The sequence below is a fragment of the Brassica napus genome, unplaced genomic scaffold, assembly GCF_020379485.1.
Source record: "Brassica napus cultivar Da-Ae unplaced genomic scaffold, Da-Ae ScsIHWf_2810;HRSCAF=3587, whole genome shotgun sequence".
In the NCBI taxonomy this organism is placed as follows: Eukaryota; Viridiplantae; Streptophyta; class Magnoliopsida; order Brassicales; family Brassicaceae; genus Brassica; species Brassica napus.
In genome coordinates this window covers 21227-43227 of record NW_026016077.1, presented here as the reverse complement: position 1 = coordinate 43227, position 22001 = coordinate 21227, and the positions used below count along the sequence as shown (strand labels likewise).

Below are 22001 nucleotides of genomic sequence, written 5' to 3'. Positions count from 1 at the left end.
ATGCGGTCCAGTGGTCCTCCTCAGTCTCAGCGTCACCACCAACACTTGAATCTATCCAGATTTGGGCTCACTTGACTGGCGTTCCTTTAGACCTTCGCCACCAACAAGGATTGAGTCTGGTTGCGGGCTTGGTGGGAGAACCCAAGGAAACGGATGACTTCACCAAAAATTTGGTTAGTTTGACCCTATCACACGTAAAAGTTGCTGTAAACCTCACTAAACCGCTCCCAAGCGTAGTCGAGTTTGTGCGACAGAGTGGTGAAGTAGTTGAGGTTCAAGTGTCATATCCGTGGGTACCACCAACCTGCTCTTTCTGCAAGGAGCTTGGTCATGTAGCTCGTAATTGTCTCCACGCTCCTCCACCTCCGAAACCCTCGGATGTTCCTGCAAAGAAGACGCATCAAACTCAATCAGCTTCTCAAAAAGGGAAAAATGTGCCTTCGGAAACACCTACTTCTAAAAAACCTGGAAAAACCACCCCCACACCTTCATCAACCACTTTCTCTCAAGCTTCTACCTCCACTATCCCACCTAATCCTGACCCTCCTGTCCCACCTAATCCTGACCCTCCTGTCCCTCCCTTTCACTCTCAGCCACCTAAAACTCCTACTCAAAAAAACGCTACCCCCCTGGCCTCTTCTCACCTCCTTGCTGTCATCCCATCTCCCTCAAAAAGCCCTCCTGATACCTTTATCACCCCCTCCCTAAAAAGACCACGTTCTGATCCTGATCAAAAACCCTTTCCCTCCTTCATGGCCCAACTCTCTTACTACTCCACCAAACCCCTTGCCCTCCCCTCTTCTTCTTGTGATAATCCCTTCCCTAATACCTTTTCTGTTTTGGATCCTGATGGTCCTCTTCACCATGAAGAGACCATAGACTAATATCTATGTATAGTAAACTATTTTTTTGGAATATCCGAGGCCTAAATGACCCGGATAAGCACAAGCCATTCTCTAATTGGTTATCTACTTATCAACCACTTTTTGGTGCTATTTTGGAGACACATATTAAGGACCACAACCTAAACTATGTGATGAGCAAGGTCTGTAGAGGGTGGAATTATACCTCTAATCACTCGGAAGATGAGGATGGTCGGATCATTATAATCTGGAAGGATACAGTCTCTGTACGGGTCCTGAAGCAATCTAGCCAATCTGTCACATGTGAAGTTAAGCTCCCTGGCTCTCCTCTGTTTGTGTTCACTTCTATCTACGCATTTAACGAGAGAGTCGACCGTGCTGATCTATGGGTGGAGCTTCTTGATATCTATCAATCCCACTCCCTGGACACTGTTCCGTGGGTTCTAGGGGGAGATTTTAACCAAATCATACATCCAGCTGAGCACTCTCTTCCTGATGTTAACTCCCTTACTCCTGATATGATAGAACTCAGGGACTGCTTCACTCAAATGGGCCTCTATGACTTAAGGTACCAGGGATCTCTGTTCACATGGACCAATCGTCAACCGGAGGATCCTATTGCAAAAAAATTGGACCGCATCTTGATCAATAACCCGGTTCTCAACCTGTTTCCTAACTGTTCAGCCTTCTTCCACCCAACCCTTGTCTCTGACCACAGCCCTTGTACCCTTGACCTAGCCACAAAGATCCCAGCCTCTGGAAACCGTCCCTTTAAATTCTATAATTACCTCACAAAGCACCCGAGCTTTCACCAAGTAGTGCTTGATGCGTGGACACAGGCCGGAAACACTGTCTGGAACCTCACCGCCTTATACTGGAAACAAAAGCAGATTAAGAACGATCTTAAACACTTAAATAGAGAGAATTTTTCACAAATTCAGGTGAGAGTGAGTGAAGCTAACCGTGTGCTTTTAGATGTGCAGGTACAAGTGCTCAATAACCCAACCACTCAAACATTTGAAATGGAGAAGGAAGCGCTTCAGACATGGAACTTCTTGAGGGAAATCGAGGAGAAGTACTTTAAACAGAGATCTAGAGTCAACTGGTTGAAGGCAGGAGACCAGAATACTGTCTTTTTCTTCAGAATGGTCCAAACTCGCATGAATTTTAATTTCATAAGATCTTTTTGGTTGCCCTCTGGTGTGATAATTTCAGACCCGATCCAGATGAGCCTGCACGCAGTTACTCACTTCCAAGCGATACTGGGACCTTCCCCTGCGCCTCCCCTGGGAATTATCTCCTCTGCTCAATGGTTTCAGTCTCTCACAGAGTTCACCTGCTCACCTGACCTCTCTGCCCAGATGCTCAATGCCCCCACTGATGAAGAAATAAAGACGGTCATGTTTAAGCTCAACCAGGACAAGGCGCCAGGGCCTGACGGCCTAACTTCTGGTTTCTACAAGCTTCTTGGAGCATCATAGGGCCTGAAGTTACCGCCTCTATACGTCATTTCTTCTTCTCCTGTTTCATGCCTGCCTCCACTAACGCTGCCATCCTCTCGCTGATTCCCAAGCACTCTGGTGCTTCCTTGATCACAGACTACAGGCCCATCTCCTGCCTCAACACTATCTATAAGGTCATCTCCAGACTTCTAGTGAAGAGATTGAAGCCAATCCTCCCTGACCTGATCGTCCCAAATCAAACGGCCTTTGTCAAAGGAAGGCTTCTGGTGGAAAATACTTCTCTAGCTGGTGAACTGGTTCAAGGATATCACAAGAGCAATCAGTCAAAGAGAATTACTATCAAAGTGGATATAGCAAAAGCCTTCGATACCTTATCCTGGCCATTCTTGTTCTCGTGTTTACAGGCCATCAATGTCCCTCCCTTATTCTTGGCTTGGCTAAGGGCGTGCATCTGTCATACGAATTTTACGGTGGGTTACAATGGCTTCGTTAATGGATACTTTAAAGGTACTCGGGGCCTCAGGCAAGGGGACCCCCTCTCGCCATACCTATTCGTAATTGCCATGAATACTCTCTCCCTTATGCTGAACCAAGCTGCAAGAGATATGAAGTTCAATTACCATGAAAAATGTGAAGGTTCCAAACTAACCCATTTATGCTTTGCTGATGACTTACTTATCTTTATAGATGGTTCTTTGAGCTCGGTTCAAGCGGTCCTTCAGGTATTGCGTGAGTTTGAGCTCCGGTCGGGTCTGGCAGTCAGTGTACAGAAGTCCTCCTTCTTTGCATCTGGTCTCTCCACGCAGGAAACGGACCTGATCCAAATCTCAACAGGCATGCCGTTAGGGGCCCTTCCAGTCCGTTACCTAGGCGTTCCTCTGTGTACTAAAAAGCTCTCCTTACTCCACTGCGAGGGTTTTCTCCAGCAAATTAAGAGCAGGCTGTCTTCTTGGAGTGCAAAGTCTCTCTCATTTGCTGGTCGGCTCCTCCTCATCAAGACTGTCATTACGGGAATAACAACCTTCTGGTGTTCAACATTCATACTACCCCAAGCTTGTGTGAAGCGGATCAACTCCCTTTGTGGTGTCTTCCTTTGGAAAGGTGATATAGAGGAACACCACGCTGCCAGAGTTTCTTGGGAGGTGGTGACAAAGCCAAAGAGAGAGGGAGGGTTAGGAATTAAGAATCTAGCTATCTGGAACAAGGCGTGCTGTCTGAAGTTGGTCTGGCTACTGTTCTTCCAGGCAGGTTCGGTGTGGGTTGCTTGGTTCAAAGAGGAGGTGTTAGATGGATGCTTGAGTAACATTTGGACCACAGCTCCAAGCAGACGGTTCTCATGGCAGGTAAACAAGCTATTAAAACTGAGCCACTCCATATACGAATGGATCAAATTGCGTGTTCAAAATGGTCACTCTACTCGTTTCTGGAGTGACAATTGGTCGACATATGGATCCCTGCGTTCATACTTGAATCTAAGAGGCGACTCGGCAATGGGAATCTCCTCTGTAGCGACGCTGGCATCACTATACCGAGAGAATTACTGGAGGCTACCACCTGCAAGATCGGAAGCATTAGTAAACGTACATGCTTTACTAACAGCAACTACTCTCAACAATGCAGAAGACTACTATGAGTGGGAAATAGATGGGAGGAAAAGCAGTAAATATAGTACAGGAATAGTCTACGGGAAGCTTTGTGATGGGGGAATCCCAGTACCTTGGTTCTACTCTGTGTGGAATAAAAGTGGGATTCCTAGACACAGCTTTCTAGCTTGGCTATTTGTTTTGAATAGATGCCCAACAAAGGACAGGATTCTCGGTTGGGGCCTTCAAACTTCTCCTACATGTCTCCTTTGTAACCAAGCGGCTGAGAGTCGCAACCATCTCTTCTTTGACTGTAACTTCTCGTGGAACCTGTGGAGATCAGCTGCAAGGCGTTGTGGTCTTCAGCCAGAGAGAGATTGGGATCGAGTCATGGCTCAGCTACAATCAACAAACAGACGATCACCTACAGGTATTCTTCTTCGTATATGCTGGCAGGCTTGCATTTATTGGGCTTGGACTGAGAGGAATGGCCGATTGCATCGCCAACTTTTCCGATCCATAGACGCAATCTCTCGTCTTCTGGAAAGGCAGGTGACAGACAGAATCTCTTCACTCAGAGAATCAAATCCAGGGGCTACTTCTCGGCTTATGCAGCAATGGATGGCGTAAAGATCAAGGGCACCGTTCTCCTCCTCTCAACTTCGACATCTTCGCTCTGTGATCATCGCTCAAGACCTTTCATTTTTTGTTAATGGGCTTCCAAGTTCGGGTTCTTAAATATGTGTCATCCTAAACTGAGGGCTAATGGGCTCATAAACACTAGCTAATGGCTTGTATCTTTTTCTTTCTTTTGCAATTTTAATATGAAAGCTAAGTTCAAAAAAAAAAAAAACAGCAAAAAAGTAATTAGAAAAACGTAGAGAGACGAGACACACACGCGGATTACACGTACCGTACGACTCAGCCAAATAAAGGAGGCTGACGTATCCTTTGACCGCCGAAGAAAGACGAAAACGAGTCTTTGAGAGGAACACTCACGAAGAATCAGAAGATTACCTCACCTCCCCTGGCCCTGAGAGAAGACGAATCATAGAATCTTATTTATCTGATCGAGCCAACGGATTTAGTGTACTTTCCGCCTTAGCTTTCTCAACTTTCGGTAAAAAATTCTCAACTTTTGTTTGCTGTTCGATCAATTTTTGAATTTTGGGGTGTGATCTTTGGTCCGTGATGCGATTGAGAATGGGAAAGTATCATCCTCCGTTACGGATTTCAATATTTTAACATTTGGATTTTTGGTTTGGTTGGGTACTTGATGCTAGTAGTCTCTCACGATTAGGGATTTTGTTTTGTTGGGTTGGGCTTTAGATCCATAAGAAAGCTTATGAGCTCTTAAAGATATGTTTTTGATACACTTTTTTTTTTTAGTGTGGAATCCAAACACCATGGATGAACGCAATAGGAATACATTTGCAAGTGCAAGTGGAGGAGCAGGGGGCAGTACAAGTGCGAGCTCCAACTCCAGTTTTAGTAGCAGTGTGGCGGATACAGAGGATGATCAGACCATTGCACGTATATTAGTTGAAGATGAGAGCTTAAGAAGAGATGGCATGCTTGGGAAGAGACTCTCTCATTTAGATTCTATCCCTGTATGATAAGCTTCTTCTTTTTTTTTACCTACTCATACTTCATTCATATATAAAGCTTGAATGTGTTGGTAGTTAGCTATTCGTCGCTTTTCTTTGAATGTCCTACTGGTACTTTTGAGAGTAACCTTTTGCTTTTTTTTTTATTGTATGGAATTTCGTATTTGGCAGCACATTCCTCGTGTTAACAATCAAATACCCGATATAAATGATGCAACATTAGACCATGATCTGCTCTCTGTGAGGTTCTTATCTTTCTTTCTTTTTTTTTATCTGACATTCCTTGTTTTCTTTCATATACCTCACTGCAATCTTCATTTGATGCTGGTTAGATTATTCATTTGTCAAACGCCTTAGATGGAATATTAGTTTCCTTCTTCCATCTATATAGCTGTGTATAAACAAATCGGTTTTATTTGATGGTCTCTTATTTTTCTTCAGGTTGGCCACATATGGTTTAGCTGAACTACAGATGGAGGGGGATGGAAATTGCCAGGTACGCCAGAAGCTTGTTTGGACTCTTCACTTTCTTTTTTTTAATTAATGATTTTGAGTTTTTAGGCTCTCATATGTTATACTTGTTTGCCAGTTCCGAGCTCTAGCAGACCAGCTTTTCCGCAATCCAGATTACCATAAGCATGTTAGGAAGCATATCGTAAAGCAGGTACTGTCTCAGAACCACAGTGCAACTCTGTTTCATGTTCACAAATTTAGAGTCGGTGCCCCAGGGATGCATGCTTAGTTGTATGTATAGCCAATGACTTCAGGGATGAATTTAGTCCGTGCCACCAGTGATTAATGGTTAATTGTATGTATTTGAATTGTCCATTGACTCTTGCTTCTTCACCCCTCAAGCTGTGTTTTTCTCTCTGGTGACTTCGTTTTCAGTCTCTGAAACTTTTTTTTTTGGCTTTAGCACTCAAGCCTCATGTCCTGAAGTTGTTTTTAAACACTAATCCCATTAGTTGTGAACTCCGCGGACTTGGTTTATCTCAAACTTGTTGACCGCATACTACTTAATAGTTAATACTTCCATTGTTCTGATTTAGCATGTGCTTTTCTCCAGTTGAAAAAGCAACGAAAGTTATACGAAGGATATGTACCGATGAAATACAGACACTACAGCAGGAAGATGAAAAAGTGAGTCATCTTTTGTTCTTACTTTTGTATTTGTACCAGGGAGGGATAAAATTATTATCTGATTCATTCTTGGATGTCATTAGACCGGGTGAATGGGGAGATCACGTTACTCTTCAAGCTGCTGCAGATCGTGTAAGTTTTCTTTTTAGAAAAAATAACATCATGTTTTGGGTTTACTATAAGACTGCCGCAGTTTATAAATACACCTCTGAGATTCTGTCTTCTCTTGAGTAACTGCATCTTGAAGAATCATTGCAAAGTTTACCTTTGATCCACTCACATTTTTCGTTCTTTTTTTTTTTACTTGAATGAATGACTGGCTGCTGATTCAGCATTAGTGTAGTTTGAAGCGAAGATCTGCTTAGTCACATCATTTCGGGAACAATCCTACATCGAGATACTTCCCCATAACAAGAATCCTCTTAGAGGTACAAAGCCTCTCTTTCTGCCTTGTTCGCTCTCTAAGACAACTTTACTCTGTGTCTTGAATCCGTCTGCTCTGTTCTGCAGAGGCTTGGCCTAGCTTCTGGAGCGAAGTTCATTACAATTCTCTATACTCTAGCGGAGGTAACAACTCAAGTCTCTTCTGTCAACTCTTGTTTTTAAATAACTAATCGTCTTTAGTTATCTCCATGGCTTCATTGGATCTTGAAATCTCCAACTTTCTGAATTAGTAGTTCCTTACTCTTCCAGATGTTCCCACAAGACAATACAGGAAGAAGCAATGGCTCTTCTAGGATTGGATTCATATGTATGTATAGTATACTCAGATTGTGTGTCAACTTTGTAATAACCTCACTCTGTTACATTGGTTTCATGATTGTTTCCATCTCAACACTTGCATCGTAAAAGAACCGAGTAAACGTAGATATGTTATTTATATAATCATCTGATTTTTTTTTTTGACAGATTCTTTTTTAAAGAGTTTACTTGGAATATTCTGGATCATAACGAAAATACAACTAAGTAACAGCAAATAGTGTTAATAGTTTAAAGAAGTGGACCAATTTGAACGGCCGGGCTAAAATACATTCACATGGGCCAATCGATAACGTGTCGTACAGTTTTATATATTTTGTTGAAATGTTTTTTTATATTTGGGTTGAGTTTCAAACAAGTAACGCAGTGGCCCTTAAATCACAAGGAATAAAAGAATTAGTGGGATCTGGAGAGAGAGCATCATTTGCTTTGACTCATAGAAGCATCATTAACCAAAGTGATGAGTGCTCACCATATTTAGTCCTCGTCTGAGTTGGTTCCAGATTAACTTTTCTAGTCTGCTAACTATTTAGATGAGTCGATGATTGTAGTCTAGTTTGATTATTACCCTCTCTATCAGTGGTAAACAATTTAGGCTAAACATGAAAAAATTCGTTCCAAAAACAATTATTGATTAAATGGATGAACGATCAAGTGTATTTCTAATTACTAATTTTCTTAAAAAAATATACTAGTATATATGAAGATTATTCATTTAATACATGGAAATCATATGAAGATTATTCATTTAATACATGGAAATCAAATTTAAAACCTTGAGATATGTTTAAACAACAATGAAAAAGATAATATTGATTAGTTAATTTTAAAATATAGAATCAAATAAATTCTCTTTAATTATATTTATGTACATTACATATGTCTGATTTGTGTTTCTTTTTTAAACCATTGAAAATGATTTTTTCTTAACAACCATTTAAGACTAATGAATTTATCAAGTAACAAAAGTGAAATAAAAATAAAAGTAAAAAAAGGAGTGTGGATTTAGGCAATAAGAAGGTCATGTGTCGATGAAACACAACACACGGCGAAGAAAACAGAAGAAGATATCAACAAAGGCCACAGCTTTCTTCTTTCCTTTCATTCACCTCTCTCTCTCTCTTGATTAACGAACGCGGAGAGAGAGATCTTCCTTCAAAATTGAAAACCCTAAACCAATCTAATCTAATCTAATCTCATCTCTCTCCGCGTCCCCAAACCCTAGCGCGAGGGAATACGATTTCTCTTCCTTCTCTGGCCTCCTCTAGTTTCGATCTTTTTATCCTTAACCTCTTCTCCGATCATGGAGAGATCCGATTCCAGGGACCTGTACAACTTTGTTCGCTCTTCCTCAGGTCAAGGATGTTTCTTTCTTCTCTTTGTGTTGTTAGCTGAGATCCGTGGTGCTTTGTGGTTCGTTTTACGAGTGACGAAAGCACATAAAGGGATGCATTTTTTTTTGCTAAGTAGGGCTTATTAGTCGGTATATTTTGATGAATTTGAAAATCCAAACTAAATTTAGTGTTCTTCAATCATATGTTAAAATACAAAGACTCAAATCGTAGGTCCGGATTTGTAATTCGAAAAAACTTGAAAATTTGTATATTTTAGTTGGATTTATAAATAATATATGGATTTCTAGTAAGCTGAGATTATCTCGTCTTTTTTTTTTTTTTGAGATTTGGTTTTGTTTAATCATGTGGTTGTTGGTATCCCTTTGATTAAACAATGTTGCTGAAACTGGCTGTGTTTTGTATCTGCAGATTCAAATAGTAAGCTCTTTGACGCATCTCAGTATGAGTTTTTTGGGCAAAATCTTGACGAAATGTCATTGGGAGGTATTGACGATGACGATGTGGTCGCTCCTGTTCTTGGACATTCTGCTACTGATGATGATGATGAGTATCACTTGTTTAATAAAGCAGGAGAGGTAATGTGTTTTCTCTTTTGAAAGCTACCTACCTTTTACTAAATACATATGTTGATTATTGCAGGGTGCAGGTTTAGGGTCATTATCTGACATGGATGATCTTGCCACGACTTTTGCAAAGGTTTGTTTAACTCCTTTTTTGCAGAAAAAAAAACTGCTATGATAGTGATCTTAATATCTTTAACTGCCATGTTATTATATGGTCATATACCTCTTCTTCTTCTTCTTCAGCTTTGAACTGTTGTTTTTTTTAGTGATTCTAAATCTACTTATTTTCTTTGTGTAGCTAAATAGAAATGTCACGGGACCCAAACCCCTTGGCGTTATTGGTGACAGAGGATCTGGTTCCTTTTCAAGAGAGAGTGAGTTTAATACTTAAACTTGTTTACTACTGTATACCTTTATTAGGGTTCTTCTTAACCTGAATGTACTTTATCTTTAGGTTCTTCTGCCACCGATTGGACTCACGATACAGAGCTCACAAACTGGTTGGACGAGCAAGATCAAGAGGCTAACAGATGGTCCTCGCAGCCACAGTCATCTGCTCATTCACAACCTTTATACAGGACATCCTCTTACCCTCAGCAGCCACCACCGTTGCAACACTACAATAGTGAACCGATCATTGTACCAGAATCAACTTTCACCTCCTTTCCCCCGCCAGGCAGCAGATCTCAGCAGACTTCACCTGGAAGCCTCCACCGCGCTCCTTCTCTTCCCACCGGTTCTCAGATGAATTTCACCGCACCTTCCCCGCTGTCAAACTCTAGATTTCATCTTTCAGGACCCTCACACGGGCCTCACTATGGTGGTAATTTGGCTAGATATGCCTCCTGTGGTCCTACCCTTGGTAACGTTGTGCAACCTCATTGGGCCACTGATCCTGGTCTTCTCCACGGAGATCATTCTGGCTTATTACATAGTCTGGCGCAACAACAACAGTTACCTCCTCGAAATGATCTTATGACTGCTTCACTCAAATGGGCCTCTATGACTTAAGGTACCAGGGATCTCTGTTCACATGGACCAATCGTCAACCGGAGGATCCTATTGCAAAAAAATTGGACCGCATCTTGATCAATAACCCGGTTCTCAACCTGTTTCCTAACTGTTCAGCCTTCTTCCACCCAACCCTTGTCTCTGACCACAGCCCTTGTACCCTTGACCTAGCCACAAAGATCCCAGCCTCTGGAAACCGTCCCTTTAAATTCTATAATTACCTCACAAAGCACCCGAGCTTTCACCAAGTAGTGCTTGATGCGTGGACACAGGCCGGAAACACTGTCTGGAACCTCACCGCCTTATACTGGAAACAAAAGCAGATTAAGAACGATCTTAAACACTTAAATAGAGAGAATTTTTCACAAATTCAGGTGAGAGTGAGTGAAGCTAACCGTGTGCTTTTAGATGTGCAGGTACAAGTGCTCAATAACCCAACCACTCAAACATTTGAAATGGAGAAGGAAGCGCTTCAGACATGGAACTTCTTGAGGGAAATCGAGGAGAAGTACTTTAAACAGAGATCTAGAGTCAACTGGTTGAAGGCAGGAGACCAGAATACTGTCTTTTTCTTCAGAATGGTCCAAACTCGCATGAATTTTAATTTCATAAGATCTTTTTGGTTGCCCTCTGGTGTGATAATTTCAGACCCGATCCAGATGAGCCTGCACGCAGTTACTCACTTCCAAGCGATACTGGGACCTTCCCCTGCGCCTCCCCTGGGAATTATCTCCTCTGCTCAATGGTTTCAGTCTCTCACAGAGTTCACCTGCTCACCTGACCTCTCTGCCCAGATGCTCAATGCCCCCACTGATGAAGAAATAAAGACGGTCATGTTTAAGCTCAACCAGGACAAGGCGCCAGGGCCTGACGGCCTAACTTCTGGTTTCTACAAAGCTTCTTGGAGCATCATAGGGCCTGAAGTTACCGCCTCTATACGTCATTTCTTCTTCTCCTGTTTCATGCCTGCCTCCACTAACGCTGCCATCCTCTCGCTGATTCCCAAGCACTCTGGTGCTTCCTTGATCACAGACTACAGGCCCATCTCCTGCCTCAACACTATCTATAAGGTCATCTCCAGACTTCTAGTGAAGAGATTGAAGCCAATCCTCCCTGACCTGATCGTCCCAAATCAAACGGCCTTTGTCAAAGGAAGGCTTCTGGTGGAAAATACTTCTCTAGCTGGTGAACTGGTTCAAGGATATCACAAGAGCAATCAGTCAAAGAGAATTACTATCAAAGTGGATATAGCAAAAGCCTTCGATACCTTATCCTGGCCATTCTTGTTCTCGTGTTTACAGGCCATCAATGTCCCTCCCTTATTCTTGGCTTGGCTAAGGGCGTGCATCTGTCATACGAATTTTACGGTGGGTTACAATGGCTTCGTTAATGGATACTTTAAAGGTACTCGGGACCTCAGGCAAGGGGACCCCCTCTCGCCATACCTATTCGTAATTGCCATGAATACTCTCTCCCTTATGCTGAACCAAGCTGCAAGAGATATGAAGTTCAATTACCATGAAAAATGTGAAGGTTCCAAACTAACCCATTTATGCTTTGCTGATGACTTACTTATCTTTATAGATGGTTCTTTGAGCTCGGTTCAAGCGGTCCTTCAGGTATTGCGTGAGTTTGAGCTCCGGTCGGGTCTGGCAGTCAGTGTACAGAAGTCCTCCTTCTTTGCATCTGGTCTCTCCACGCAGGAAACGGACCTGATCCAAATCTCAACAGGCATGCCGTTAGGGGCCCTTCCAGTCCGTTACCTAGGCGTTCCTCTGTGTACTAAAAAGCTCTCCTTACTCCACTGCGAGGGTCTTCTCCAGCAAATTAAGAGCAGGCTGTCTTCTTGGAGTGCAAAGTCTCTCTCATTTGCTGGTCGGCTCCTCCTCATCAAGACTGTCATTACGGGAATAACAACCTTCTGGTGTTCAACATTCATACTACCCCAAGCTTGTGTGAAGCGGATCAACTCCCTTTGTGGTGTCTTCCTTTGGAAAGGTGATATAGAGGAACACCACGCTGCCAGAGTTTCTTGGGAGGTGGTGACAAAGCCAAAGAGAGAGGGAGGGTTAGGAATTAAGAATCTAGCTATCTGGAACAAGGCGTGCTGTCTGAAGTTGGTCTGGCTACTGTTCTTCCAGGCAGGTTCGGTGTGGGTTGCTTGGTTCAAAGAGGAGGTGTTAGATGGATGCTTGAGTAACATTTGGACCACAGCTCCAAGCAGACGGTTCTCATGGCAGGTAAACAAGCTATTAAAACTGAGCCACTCCATATACGAATGGATCAAATTGCGTGTTCAAAATGGTCACTCTACTCGTTTCTGGAGTGACAATTGGTCGACATATGGATCCCTGCGTTCATACTTGAATCTAAGAGGCGACTCGGCAATGGGAATCTCCTCTGTAGCGACGCTGGCATCACTATACCGAGAGAATTACTGGAGGCTACCACCTGCAAGATCGGAAGCATTAGTAAACGTACATGCTTTACTAACAGCAACTACTCTCAACAATGCAGAAGACTACTATGAGTGGGAAATAGATGGGAGGAAAAGCAGTAAATATAGTACAGGAATAGTCTACGGGAAGCTTTGTGATGGGGGAATCCCAGTACCTTGGTTCTACTCTGTGTGGAATAAAAGTGGGATTCCTAGACACAGCTTTCTAGCTTGGCTATTTGTTTTGAATAGATGCCCAACAAAGGACAGGATTCTCGGTTGGGGCCTTCAAACTTCTCCTACATGTCTCCTTTGTAACCAAGCGGCTGAGAGTCGCAACCATCTCTTCTTTGACTGTAACTTCTCGTGGAACCTGTGGAGATCAGCTGCAAGGCGTTGTGGTCTTCAGCCAGAGAGAGATTGGGATCGAGTCATGGCTCAGCTACAATCAACAAACAGACGATCACCTACAGGTATTCTTCTTCGTATATGCTGGCAGGCTTGCATTTATTGGGCTTGGACTGAGAGGAATGGCCGATTGCATCGCCAACTTTTCCGATCCATAGACGCAATCTCTCGTCTTCTGGAAAGGCAGGTGACAGACAGAATCTCTTCACTCAGAGAATCAAATCCAGGGGCTACTTCTCGGCTTATGCAGCAATGGATGGCGTAAAGATCAAGGGCACCGTTCTCCTCCTCTCAACTTCGACATCTTCGCTCTGTGATCATCGCTCAAGACCTTTCATTTTTTGTTAATGGGCTTCCAAGTTCGGGTTCTTAAATATGTGTCATCCTAAACTGAGGGCTAATGGGCTCATAAACACTAGCTAATGGCTTGTATCTTTTTCTTTCTTTTGCAATTTTAATATGAAAGCTAAGTTCAAAAAAAAAAAAAAACAGCAAAAAAGTAATTAGAAAAACGTAGAGAGACGAGACACACACGCGGATTACACGTACCGTACGACTCAGCCAAATAAAGGAGGCTGACGTATCCTTTGACCGCCGAAGAAAGACGAAAACGAGTCTTTGAGAGGAACACTCACGAAGAATCAGAAGATTACCTCACCTCCCCTGGCCCTGAGAGAAGACGAATCATAGAATCTTATTTATCTGATCGAGCCAACGGATTTAGTGTACTTTCCGCCTTAGCTTTCTCAACTTTCGGTAAAAATTCTCAACTTTTGTTTGCTGTTCGATCAATTTTTGAATTTTGGGGTGTGATCTTTGGTCCGTGATGCGATTGAGAATGGGAAAGTATCATCCTCCGTTACGGATTTCAATATTTTAACATTTGGATTTTTGGTTTGGTTGGGTACTTGATGCTAGTAGTCTCTCACGATTAGGGATTTTGTTTTGTTGGGTTGGGCTTTAGATCCATAAGAAAGCTTATGAGCTCTTAAAGATATGTTTTTGATACACTTTTTTTTTTAGTGTGGAATCCAAACACCATGGATGAACGCAATAGGAATACATTTGCAAGTGCAAGTGGAGGAGCAGGGGGCAGTACAAGTGCGAGCTCCAACTCCAGTTTTAGTAGCAGTGTGGCGGATACAGAGGATGATCAGACCATTGCACGTATATTAGTTGAAGATGAGAGCTTAAGAAGAGATGGCATGCTTGGGAAGAGACTCTCTCATTTAGATTCTATCCCTGTATGATAAGCTTCTTCTTTTTTTTTACCTACTCATACTTCATTCATATATATAAAGCTTGAATGTGTTGGTAGTTAGCTATTCGTCGCTTTTCTTTGAATGTCCTACTGGTACTTTTGAGAGTAACCTTTTGCTTTTTTTTTTATTGTATGGAATTTCGTATTTGGCAGCACATTCCTCGTGTTAACAATCAAATACCCGATATAAATGATGCAACATTAGACCATGATCTGCTCTCTGTGAGGTTCTTATCTTTCTTTCTTTTTTTTTATCTGACATTCCTTGTTTTCTTTCATATACCTCACTGCAATCTTCATTTGATGCTGGTTAGATTATTCATTTGTCAAACGCCTTAGATGGAATATTAGTTTCCTTCTTCCATCTATATAGCTGTGTATAAACAAATCGGTTTTATTTGATGGTCTCTTATTTTTCTTCAGGTTGGCCACATATGGTTTAGCTGAACTACAGATGGAGGGGGATGGAAATTGCCAGGTACGCCAGAAGCTTGTTTGGACTCTTCACTTTCTTTTTTTTAATTAATGATTTTGAGTTTTTAGGCTCTCATATGTTATACTTGTTTGCCAGTTCCGAGCTCTAGCAGACCAGCTTTTCCGCAATCCAGATTACCATAAGCATGTTAGGAAGCATATCGTAAAGCAGGTACTGTCTCAGAACCACAGTGCAACTCTGTTTCATGTTCACAAATTTAGAGTCGGTGCCCCAGGGATGCATGCTTAGTTGTATGTATAGCCAATGACTTCAGGGATGAATTTAGTCCGTGCCACCAGTGATTAATGGTTAATTGTATGTATTTGAATTGTCCATTGACTCTTGCTTCTTCACCCCTCAAGCTGTGTTTTTCTCTCTGGTGACTTCGTTTTCAGTCTCTGAAACTTTTTTTTTTGGCTTTAGCACTCAAGCCTCATGTCCTGAAGTTGTTTTTAAACACTAATCCCATTAGTTGTGAACTCCGCGGACTTGGTTTATCTCAAACTTGTTGACCGCATACTACTTAATAGTTAATACTTCCATTGTTCTGATTTAGCATGTGCTTTTCTCCAGTTGAAAAAGCAACGAAAGTTATACGAAGGATATGTACCGATGAAATACAGACACTACAGCAGGAAGATGAAAAAGTGAGTCATCTTTTGTTCTTACTTTTGTATTTGTACCAGGGAGGGATAAAATTATTATCTGATTCATTCTTGGATGTCATTAGACCGGGTGAATGGGGAGATCACGTTACTCTTCAAGCTGCTGCAGATCGTGTAAGTTTTCTTTTTAGAAAAAATAACATCATGTTTTGGGTTTACTATAAGACTGCCGCAGTTTATAAATACACCTCTGAGATTCTGTCTTCTCTTGAGTAACTGCATCTTGAAGAATCATTGCAAAGTTTACCTTTGATCCACTCACATTTTTCGTTCTTTTTTTTTTTTACTTGAATGAATGACTGGCTGCTGATTCAGCATTAGTGTAGTTTGAAGCGAAGATCTGCTTAGTCACATCATTTCGGGAACAATCCTACATCGAGATACTTCCCCATAACAAGAATCCTCTTAGAGGTACAAAGCCTCTCTTTCTGCCTTGTTCGCTCTCTAAGACAACTTTACTCTGTGTCTTGAATCCGTCTGCTCTGTTCTGCAGAGGCTTGGCCTAGCTTCTGGAGCGAAGTTCATTACAATTCTCTATACTCTAGCGGAGGTAACAACTCAAGTCTCTTCTGTCAACTCTTGTTTTTAAATAACTAATCGTCTTTAGTTATCTCCATGGCTTCATTGGATCTTGAAATCTCCAACTTTCTGAATTAGTAGTTCCTTACTCTTCCAGATGTTCCCACAAGACAATACAGGAAGAAGCAATGGCTCTTCTAGGATTGGATTCATATGTATGTATAGTATACTCAGATTGTGTGTCAACTTTGTAATAACCTCACTCTGTTACATTGGTTTCATGATTGTTTCCATCTCAACACTTGCATCGTAAAAGAACCGAGTAAACGTAGATATGTTATTTATATAATCATCTGATTTTTTTTTTTGACAGATTCTTTTTTAAAGAGTTTACTTGGAATATTCTGGATCATAACGAAAATACAACTAAGTAACAGCAAATAGTGTTAATAGTTTAAAGAAGTGGACCAATTTGAACGGCCGGGCTAAAATACATTCACATGGGCCAATCGATAACGTGTCGTACAGTTTTATATATTTTGTTGAAATGTTTTTTTATATTTGGGTTGAGTTTCAAACAAGTAACGCAGTGGCCCTTAAATCACAAGGAATAAAAGAATTAGTGGGATCTGGAGAGAGAGCATCATTTGCTTTGACTCATAGAAGCATCATTAACCAAAGTGATGAGTGCTCACCATATTTAGTCCTCGTCTGAGTTGGTTCCAGATTAACTTTTCTAGTCTGCTAACTATTTAGATGAGTCGATGATTGTAGTCTAGTTTGATTATTACCCTCTCTATCAGTGGTAAACAATTTAGGCTAAACATGAAAAAATTCGTTCCAAAAACAATTATTGATTAAATGGATGAACGATCAAGTGTATTTCTAATTACTAATTTTCTTAAAAAAATATACTAGTATATATGAAGATTATTCATTTAATACATGGAAATCATATGAAGATTATTCATTTAATACATGGAAATCAAATTTAAAACCTTGAGATATGTTTAAACAACAATGAAAAAGATAATATTGATTAGTTAATTTTAAAATATAGAATCAAATAAATTCTCTTTAATTATATTTATGTACATTACATATGTCTGATTTGTGTTTCTTTTTTAAACCATTGAAAATGATTTTTTCTTAACAACCATTTAAGACTAATGAATTTAGGGAAAATTCCTGAAAAATACCCAGACTAATTTTGCTTTGCTAAATAAATACACGAACTTTTTAGGCTTCCCAAAAAATACACAGACTAATTATAGTTGTTCCAAAAATACATGAACTATTGAATTTTGGAGGTTTCACACCTCGATTTTGACGGTGTTAAACTCTGATTAACAGAAAATTAAGAAGTCGTTAGTGAGTTACTGAACACGTGCCTAATCAGTGAAAGCTCGGTTAACTCCTACCCTCCTAAAATCCCCAAATCGAAAGAAGAACAAACCCTAATTCCATTTAGCCCCAAATCGAATTTGTTCTAGATTCTCTTCTTCTCTAAACCTAGTTCTTCTTCTTCATGCCGCTTTGAAGTCTTGGATTTCCATATTCTATAAGAGACGAAAAAGATGAGGTAATTTCTCTTCGATTTCATAATCCGAGTTTGTGTTTTTCTTCTTCTTCTTCTTCATGTTCTGAGTTTCTAAATCCTAATCTTCGGTTTGATTGTAGTGATCTAGGGTTGATGAAGATTAGGCTACACTATGGAGGCGTTATGGAGCGTAAAGATAACAATTTTTTTTACCGGGGAGGATTAGTGAATAAAGACATTGCTATCGATCCAGACTACATGACATGGTCAATGTTTGAAGGATTCTGTGAAGACAATGGGTCAAACGGTGTGGTGAAACATGTCTGGTACAAGCTTCCACAAGAATCTATCGATTTGGTGAAAGTGATATCCGAAGTCACTTCAGATGCTTCTATTAATCAGATGTGTTGTGAAGCTATGAAAGTAGGAGGCGTTGATATCTACATTGAGCAGAGTGTTGGTGAGGAGGTTGATGATCAAGTACCAAAGGTTGGGGAAGAAAATAGAGGTGAAGAAGACAGAGTTGAAGAAGATGCTGGTGAAGAAGACAAAGGTGATGAAGACAGCGATGAAGAAGACAAAGACGATGAAGGTCAGAACAATGGAGAATCGTCAAATGCTCGTGATGAGGGTGAGGAGGAAATCATCAAAGAAGCAGGAGATGATATTCCATTTCAGTCACTCTTTGGGGATATCGGTGATGAGGAAGTTAGAGGTGGCTGTAGTGAGGAAGTTAGAGGTGGTGCTAGTGAAGAAATTAGAGGTGGAGCTGAGGATGATGAAGACGAATCTGAGAGGCAACTAAAAGATGATGAACATCCGGCTCCTGCTGTTGACACTGATGATGAATGGGAAGACTTCAATAGAAAAGAAAAAACGATTTCGAGAACTACATACAGCAACGAGAAGCCTCCTTACCTGTGGTTAATGCAGACATTCAAGAGTGGAGAAGAGTTCAAAGACCAGCTGTTGTGCTACGTTCTGAAGACAAATTATGATGTGAAGCTTTGCAGATGGGAGAAAACAAAGCTGGGAGCCATTTGTACAAAAGAAAGATGCGAATGGAAGATTTATTGCTCAGTTGAGAAGCCAAAAGGAAAGTGGATGGTGAAGTCTTATGTGGATAAACATAACCATCTCAAGAGCAGCAAAGCAAGAATGCTGAAGCAGGGTACAATTGCAAGGCTATATAAAGATGAAGCAAGAAGAAGGCCTGGTATTAAGTGGACTGACATCAAGGATGAGATAATGATGAGGTACAATCTCTCTGTTTCTAAGTGGATATGCACGAAAGCAAGAAGAATGGCTCTAGATTTGGTTATAGAAACGCAGAGGGAACAATTCGCCAAACTGTGGGACTATGAGAGGGAGCTTCAGCGTTCAAATGATAATACCACGACTGAGATTGTGACTATTCCTCGTGAAGATGGTAGGTTTGTCTTTGATAGATTCTACATCTGTTTTGAGAATCTGAGGACCACATGGAAGCGTTGTTGCCGGCCTATTATTGGTCTTGATGGAGCATTTATGAAATGGGAGTTAAAGGGTGAGATTCTTGCAGCTGTTGGACGGGACGCGGATAATAGGATTTATCCTATAGCTTGGGCAATAGTTAGAGTTGAAGATAATGCCTCATGGGCTTGGTTTGTTGATAAGTTGAAGTCTGATTTGGATTTGGGTTTAGGAAATGGATTCACTATCATATCCGACAAGCAGAAAGGTTTGATTAATGCTGTTGCAGACCTCCTTCCGGCCGCAGAGCATAGACATTGTGCTAGACACATTTTTGCAAATTGGAAGAAGGTCTATGGAGCGTCAGAGTATGAAGATTATTTCTGGGCAATTGCGTACAGCTTCACTAAAGGTGATTATCAGTTCAATTTGCACGCCTTAGAAGTGTTCGATGCAAAGGCACACGAGGACTTACTGAAAACAGAACCGAAGACATGGTGTAGAGCGTTTTTCAGTACACACGCACGATGCGAGGATGTGTGTAACAACCTCTCCGAAAGTTACAACAGAACAATCAGAGAAGCTCGTAAGTTGCCATTGATTAACATGCTCGAGGAGATTAGGAGGCTTGCAATGAAGCGTAACTCTCGAAGGCGTGACAAAACAAGTGGTTGTTCAACTCCATTTCCACCGAACATCATGGAGATCTTTGAGCAAAACCGCAAAGCAAGTGACCACTGCACGGTGATCAAAAGTAGTGAAAGCTTATATGAAGTCAGTGAGTTCGATTGTAGCTACGAAGTATGTCTTCCATATAAGCATTGTGCTTGTAATCGATGGGACATCACGGGGATACCCTGCCAACATGCTATCTATGTCATAAATGAGCATAACAAGGAGCCTGAAGAGTGAGTGCCTTGACTTCTCAAATCATAGTATTTTTTTAGTGTTATATATGCTCTAACTCTGTCTATCTTGTGTGTACTTTGTAGCTATGTTGATCCTTACTATCTGACAACAAGGTGGCAAGAAACCTACGAAAACAACATAAAACCTGTCAACGGAGAGAGACTGTGGGAGAAGACATTCAAAGATCCTATACAAATTCCTGACAAAAGAAAAATGCCAGGACGTCCAAAAAATTATGATAGGATCAAGGAGGCACATGAGTCCAAGACAAACCCGACGAAGGCCACGAGAGAAGGTAGACGCATGACATGTAGCAACTGTAAGCAAACTGGTCATAACTGTGGAACTTGTACTCGACAAGCTGTTCCTGATGTTCCGAAAGGCAAAAGAGGACGACCAAAAAAGACACCAACTCCGGTAAGTAACAAGTAGATTGATGATATATTCTTTGATGAGCTGTTCCTGACTTGTATATATGTGACTTGTCTTAATAAGGATGATCCGTGGAGCATTCAAAATGCACCGAAGAGGAGGAGGAATGCTCAAAGCCAGTCAACACCAAACCCGGTTAGCACACAACCTTGTATTGATCCACAACCTTCAACTGCTCCACAGCCTTCAAATGCTCAAAATATTAGAGGACGTGGTCGTCCCCGCGGAAGAGGGAGAGGGCGTGGTCGAGCTCGTGGAAGTGAGCGTGAGCCTCATACTCCAAGAGAGTCTGGTTGCTATATTGCTCCCTTCTCTGGTCGTGTGTTTGATGTATGGGGGCCTGCTCCACAAGGTTCTCAAGACCAACCACCTCAAGACTCTTAGGATTTATCTCTTTCTTTATCTTCTTGTCTCACTTCTCTAAAACTTTGTAGGATGATGTTATTTTGGTTGGATGTTTTCTTAGACTTCATAACTTTCTGTGACGATTTTAAGATTATTATGCTTTATTGATAAGAAAGATGACAGGAAGAAGAAATAACATATAACAACAATCCACATACATTGATGAAAATGATGCAACTACAACAATCACAAACCAGCACACACCCACCGAAACGTACAAACCAAGACACAACCACAATGAAACATGAAAACATGAAAACATAAGACACAACGCAGAACTACTTCTTTAACATGGCAAAGACGATGATGATTGTGATAACAATGAAGCCTCCCCATGAAAGAATAAGAAATTGCCTTAGCAATTTCTCCTTTTCAACCGATGTTATAAGCGCAATTTCTAGTTTTTTCTTCTCCTCTGCGAGTCTGTCCCCTTCCTCCAACAATAATGCAGTTGAATCTTCAATAGTGGCTTGTTGAGAAGTTGTCCAAGGTGACTGTTTAAGGACTTTGATTTCTTCTCTCAGACGATCCATCACATCTCGCGCCTCCAGTAAACTCTGTTTCTGCCAACCATTTTGCTCCTCTAAATCAATCCAAGCCACGAACCCATGAGGATTACACAACCAAAACCTTCGACCCGGATTATCGTTTGTCCACGCTTTTGCCATACTCGTTCGTCTCTTGCAGTGGCATAAAGGACCTTCGTTCTTCTTCTTAGAGGATGATATTGCACCTGAACTCGAGCCTTCACTCTTACCCATCTCTTTCGATTTGTTCTGGAGATTTCTCAGATAAAAGGAGAAGAGAGAAAATTAGGGTTTGTTCGTAATCGATTTGGGGATTTTATGAAGCCAACGAGTTTTTCACGGCTTAGGCACGTGTTCAGTTAACTCACTAACGGCTTCTTAATCTTCTGTTAATCAGAGTTTAACACCGTCAAAATCGAGGTGTGAAACCTCCAAAATTCAAAAGTTCATGTATTTTTGGAACAACCATAATTAGTCTGTGTATTTTTTGGGAAGCCTAAAAAGTTCGTGTATTTATTTAGCAAAGCAAAATTAGTCTGGGTATTTTTCAGGAATTTTCCCATGAATTTATCAAGTAACAAAAGTGAAATAAAAATAAAAGTAAAAAAAGGAGTGTGGATTTAGGCA

The 22001-nt window shown here is 41.2% G+C and overlaps 5 protein-coding genes across 5 annotated transcripts; 4 read left to right on the top strand and 1 right to left on the bottom strand.

The window, feature by feature from the left end:
• The first annotated feature begins 1036 nt into the window (after positions 1-1036).
• On the top strand, positions 1037-2344 carry LOC125602350. Its single transcript, XM_048774032.1, has one exon. The coding sequence runs from the start codon at positions 1037-1039 to the stop codon at positions 2342-2344; it is 1308 nt and encodes a 435-aa protein (XP_048629989.1).
• Positions 2345-4776: 2432 nt separating this feature from the next.
• Positions 4777-7557, top strand: LOC125602344 (OVARIAN TUMOR DOMAIN-containing deubiquitinating enzyme 11-like). The gene is made up of 10 exons (XM_048774025.1): positions 4777-5029; positions 5299-5519; positions 5688-5761; positions 5958-6012; positions 6106-6180; positions 6583-6656; positions 6740-6788; positions 7000-7084; positions 7167-7223; positions 7350-7557. Exons 2-10 carry the CDS (start codon positions 5316-5318, stop codon positions 7391-7393), a joined length of 717 nt encoding a protein of 238 aa, XP_048629982.1. The 5' UTR covers positions 4777-5029; positions 5299-5315; the 3' UTR covers positions 7394-7557.
• Positions 7558-8457: 900 nt separating this feature from the next.
• On the top strand, positions 8458-10359 carry LOC125602345 (protein PAT1 homolog 1-like). Its single transcript, XM_048774026.1, has 5 exons — positions 8458-8770; positions 9179-9345; positions 9410-9466; positions 9632-9707; positions 9788-10359. Exons 1-5 carry the CDS (start codon positions 8719-8721, stop codon positions 10342-10344), a joined length of 909 nt encoding a protein of 302 aa, XP_048629983.1. The 5' UTR covers positions 8458-8718; the 3' UTR covers positions 10345-10359.
• Positions 10360-13686: 3327 nt separating this feature from the next.
• Positions 13687-16474, top strand: LOC125602346 (OVARIAN TUMOR DOMAIN-containing deubiquitinating enzyme 11-like). Its single transcript, XM_048774028.1, has 10 exons — positions 13687-13945; positions 14213-14433; positions 14604-14677; positions 14874-14928; positions 15022-15096; positions 15499-15572; positions 15656-15704; positions 15917-16001; positions 16084-16140; positions 16267-16474. Exons 2-10 carry the CDS (start codon positions 14230-14232, stop codon positions 16308-16310), a joined length of 717 nt encoding a protein of 238 aa, XP_048629985.1. The 5' UTR covers positions 13687-13945; positions 14213-14229; the 3' UTR covers positions 16311-16474.
• Positions 16475-21125: 4651 nt separating this feature from the next.
• On the bottom strand, positions 21126-21608 carry LOC125602349. Its single transcript, XM_048774031.1, has one exon. The coding sequence runs from the start codon at positions 21606-21608 to the stop codon at positions 21126-21128; it is 483 nt and encodes a 160-aa protein (XP_048629988.1).
• Between the last annotated feature and the right edge of the window lie 393 nt (positions 21609-22001).

Coding starts and splice junctions, on each gene's coding strand:
- LOC125602345 (XM_048774026.1), top strand. CDS start 8,719: ATGGAGAGATCCGATTCCAGGGACCTGTACAACTTTGTTCGCTCTTCC. Junction 8,771..9,178: donor CTTTGTTCGCTCTTCCTCAG/GTCAAGGATGTT, acceptor TTGTATCTGCAG/ATTCAAATAGTAAGCTCTTT. Junction 9,708..9,787: donor TGGTTCCTTTTCAAGAGAGA/GTGAGTTTAATA, acceptor CTTTATCTTTAG/GTTCTTCTGCCACCGATTGG.
- LOC125602344 (XM_048774025.1), top strand. CDS start 5,316: ATGGATGAACGCAATAGGAATACATTTGCAAGTGCAAGTGGAGGAGCA. Junction 6,181..6,582: donor GGAAGCATATCGTAAAGCAG/GTACTGTCTCAG, acceptor GCTTTTCTCCAG/TTGAAAAAGCAACGAAAGTT. Junction 7,224..7,349: donor TTCTCTATACTCTAGCGGAG/GTAACAACTCAA, acceptor TTACTCTTCCAG/ATGTTCCCACAAGACAATAC.
- LOC125602349 (XM_048774031.1), bottom strand. CDS start 21,608: ATGGGTAAGAGTGAAGGCTCGAGTTCAGGTGCAATATCATCCTCTAAG.
- LOC125602350 (XM_048774032.1), top strand. CDS start 1,037: ATGAGCAAGGTCTGTAGAGGGTGGAATTATACCTCTAATCACTCGGAA.
- LOC125602346 (XM_048774028.1), top strand. CDS start 14,230: ATGGATGAACGCAATAGGAATACATTTGCAAGTGCAAGTGGAGGAGCA. Junction 15,705..15,916: donor TTCAAGCTGCTGCAGATCGT/GTAAGTTTTCTT, acceptor GCATTAGTGTAG/TTTGAAGCGAAGATCTGCTT. Junction 16,141..16,266: donor TTCTCTATACTCTAGCGGAG/GTAACAACTCAA, acceptor TTACTCTTCCAG/ATGTTCCCACAAGACAATAC.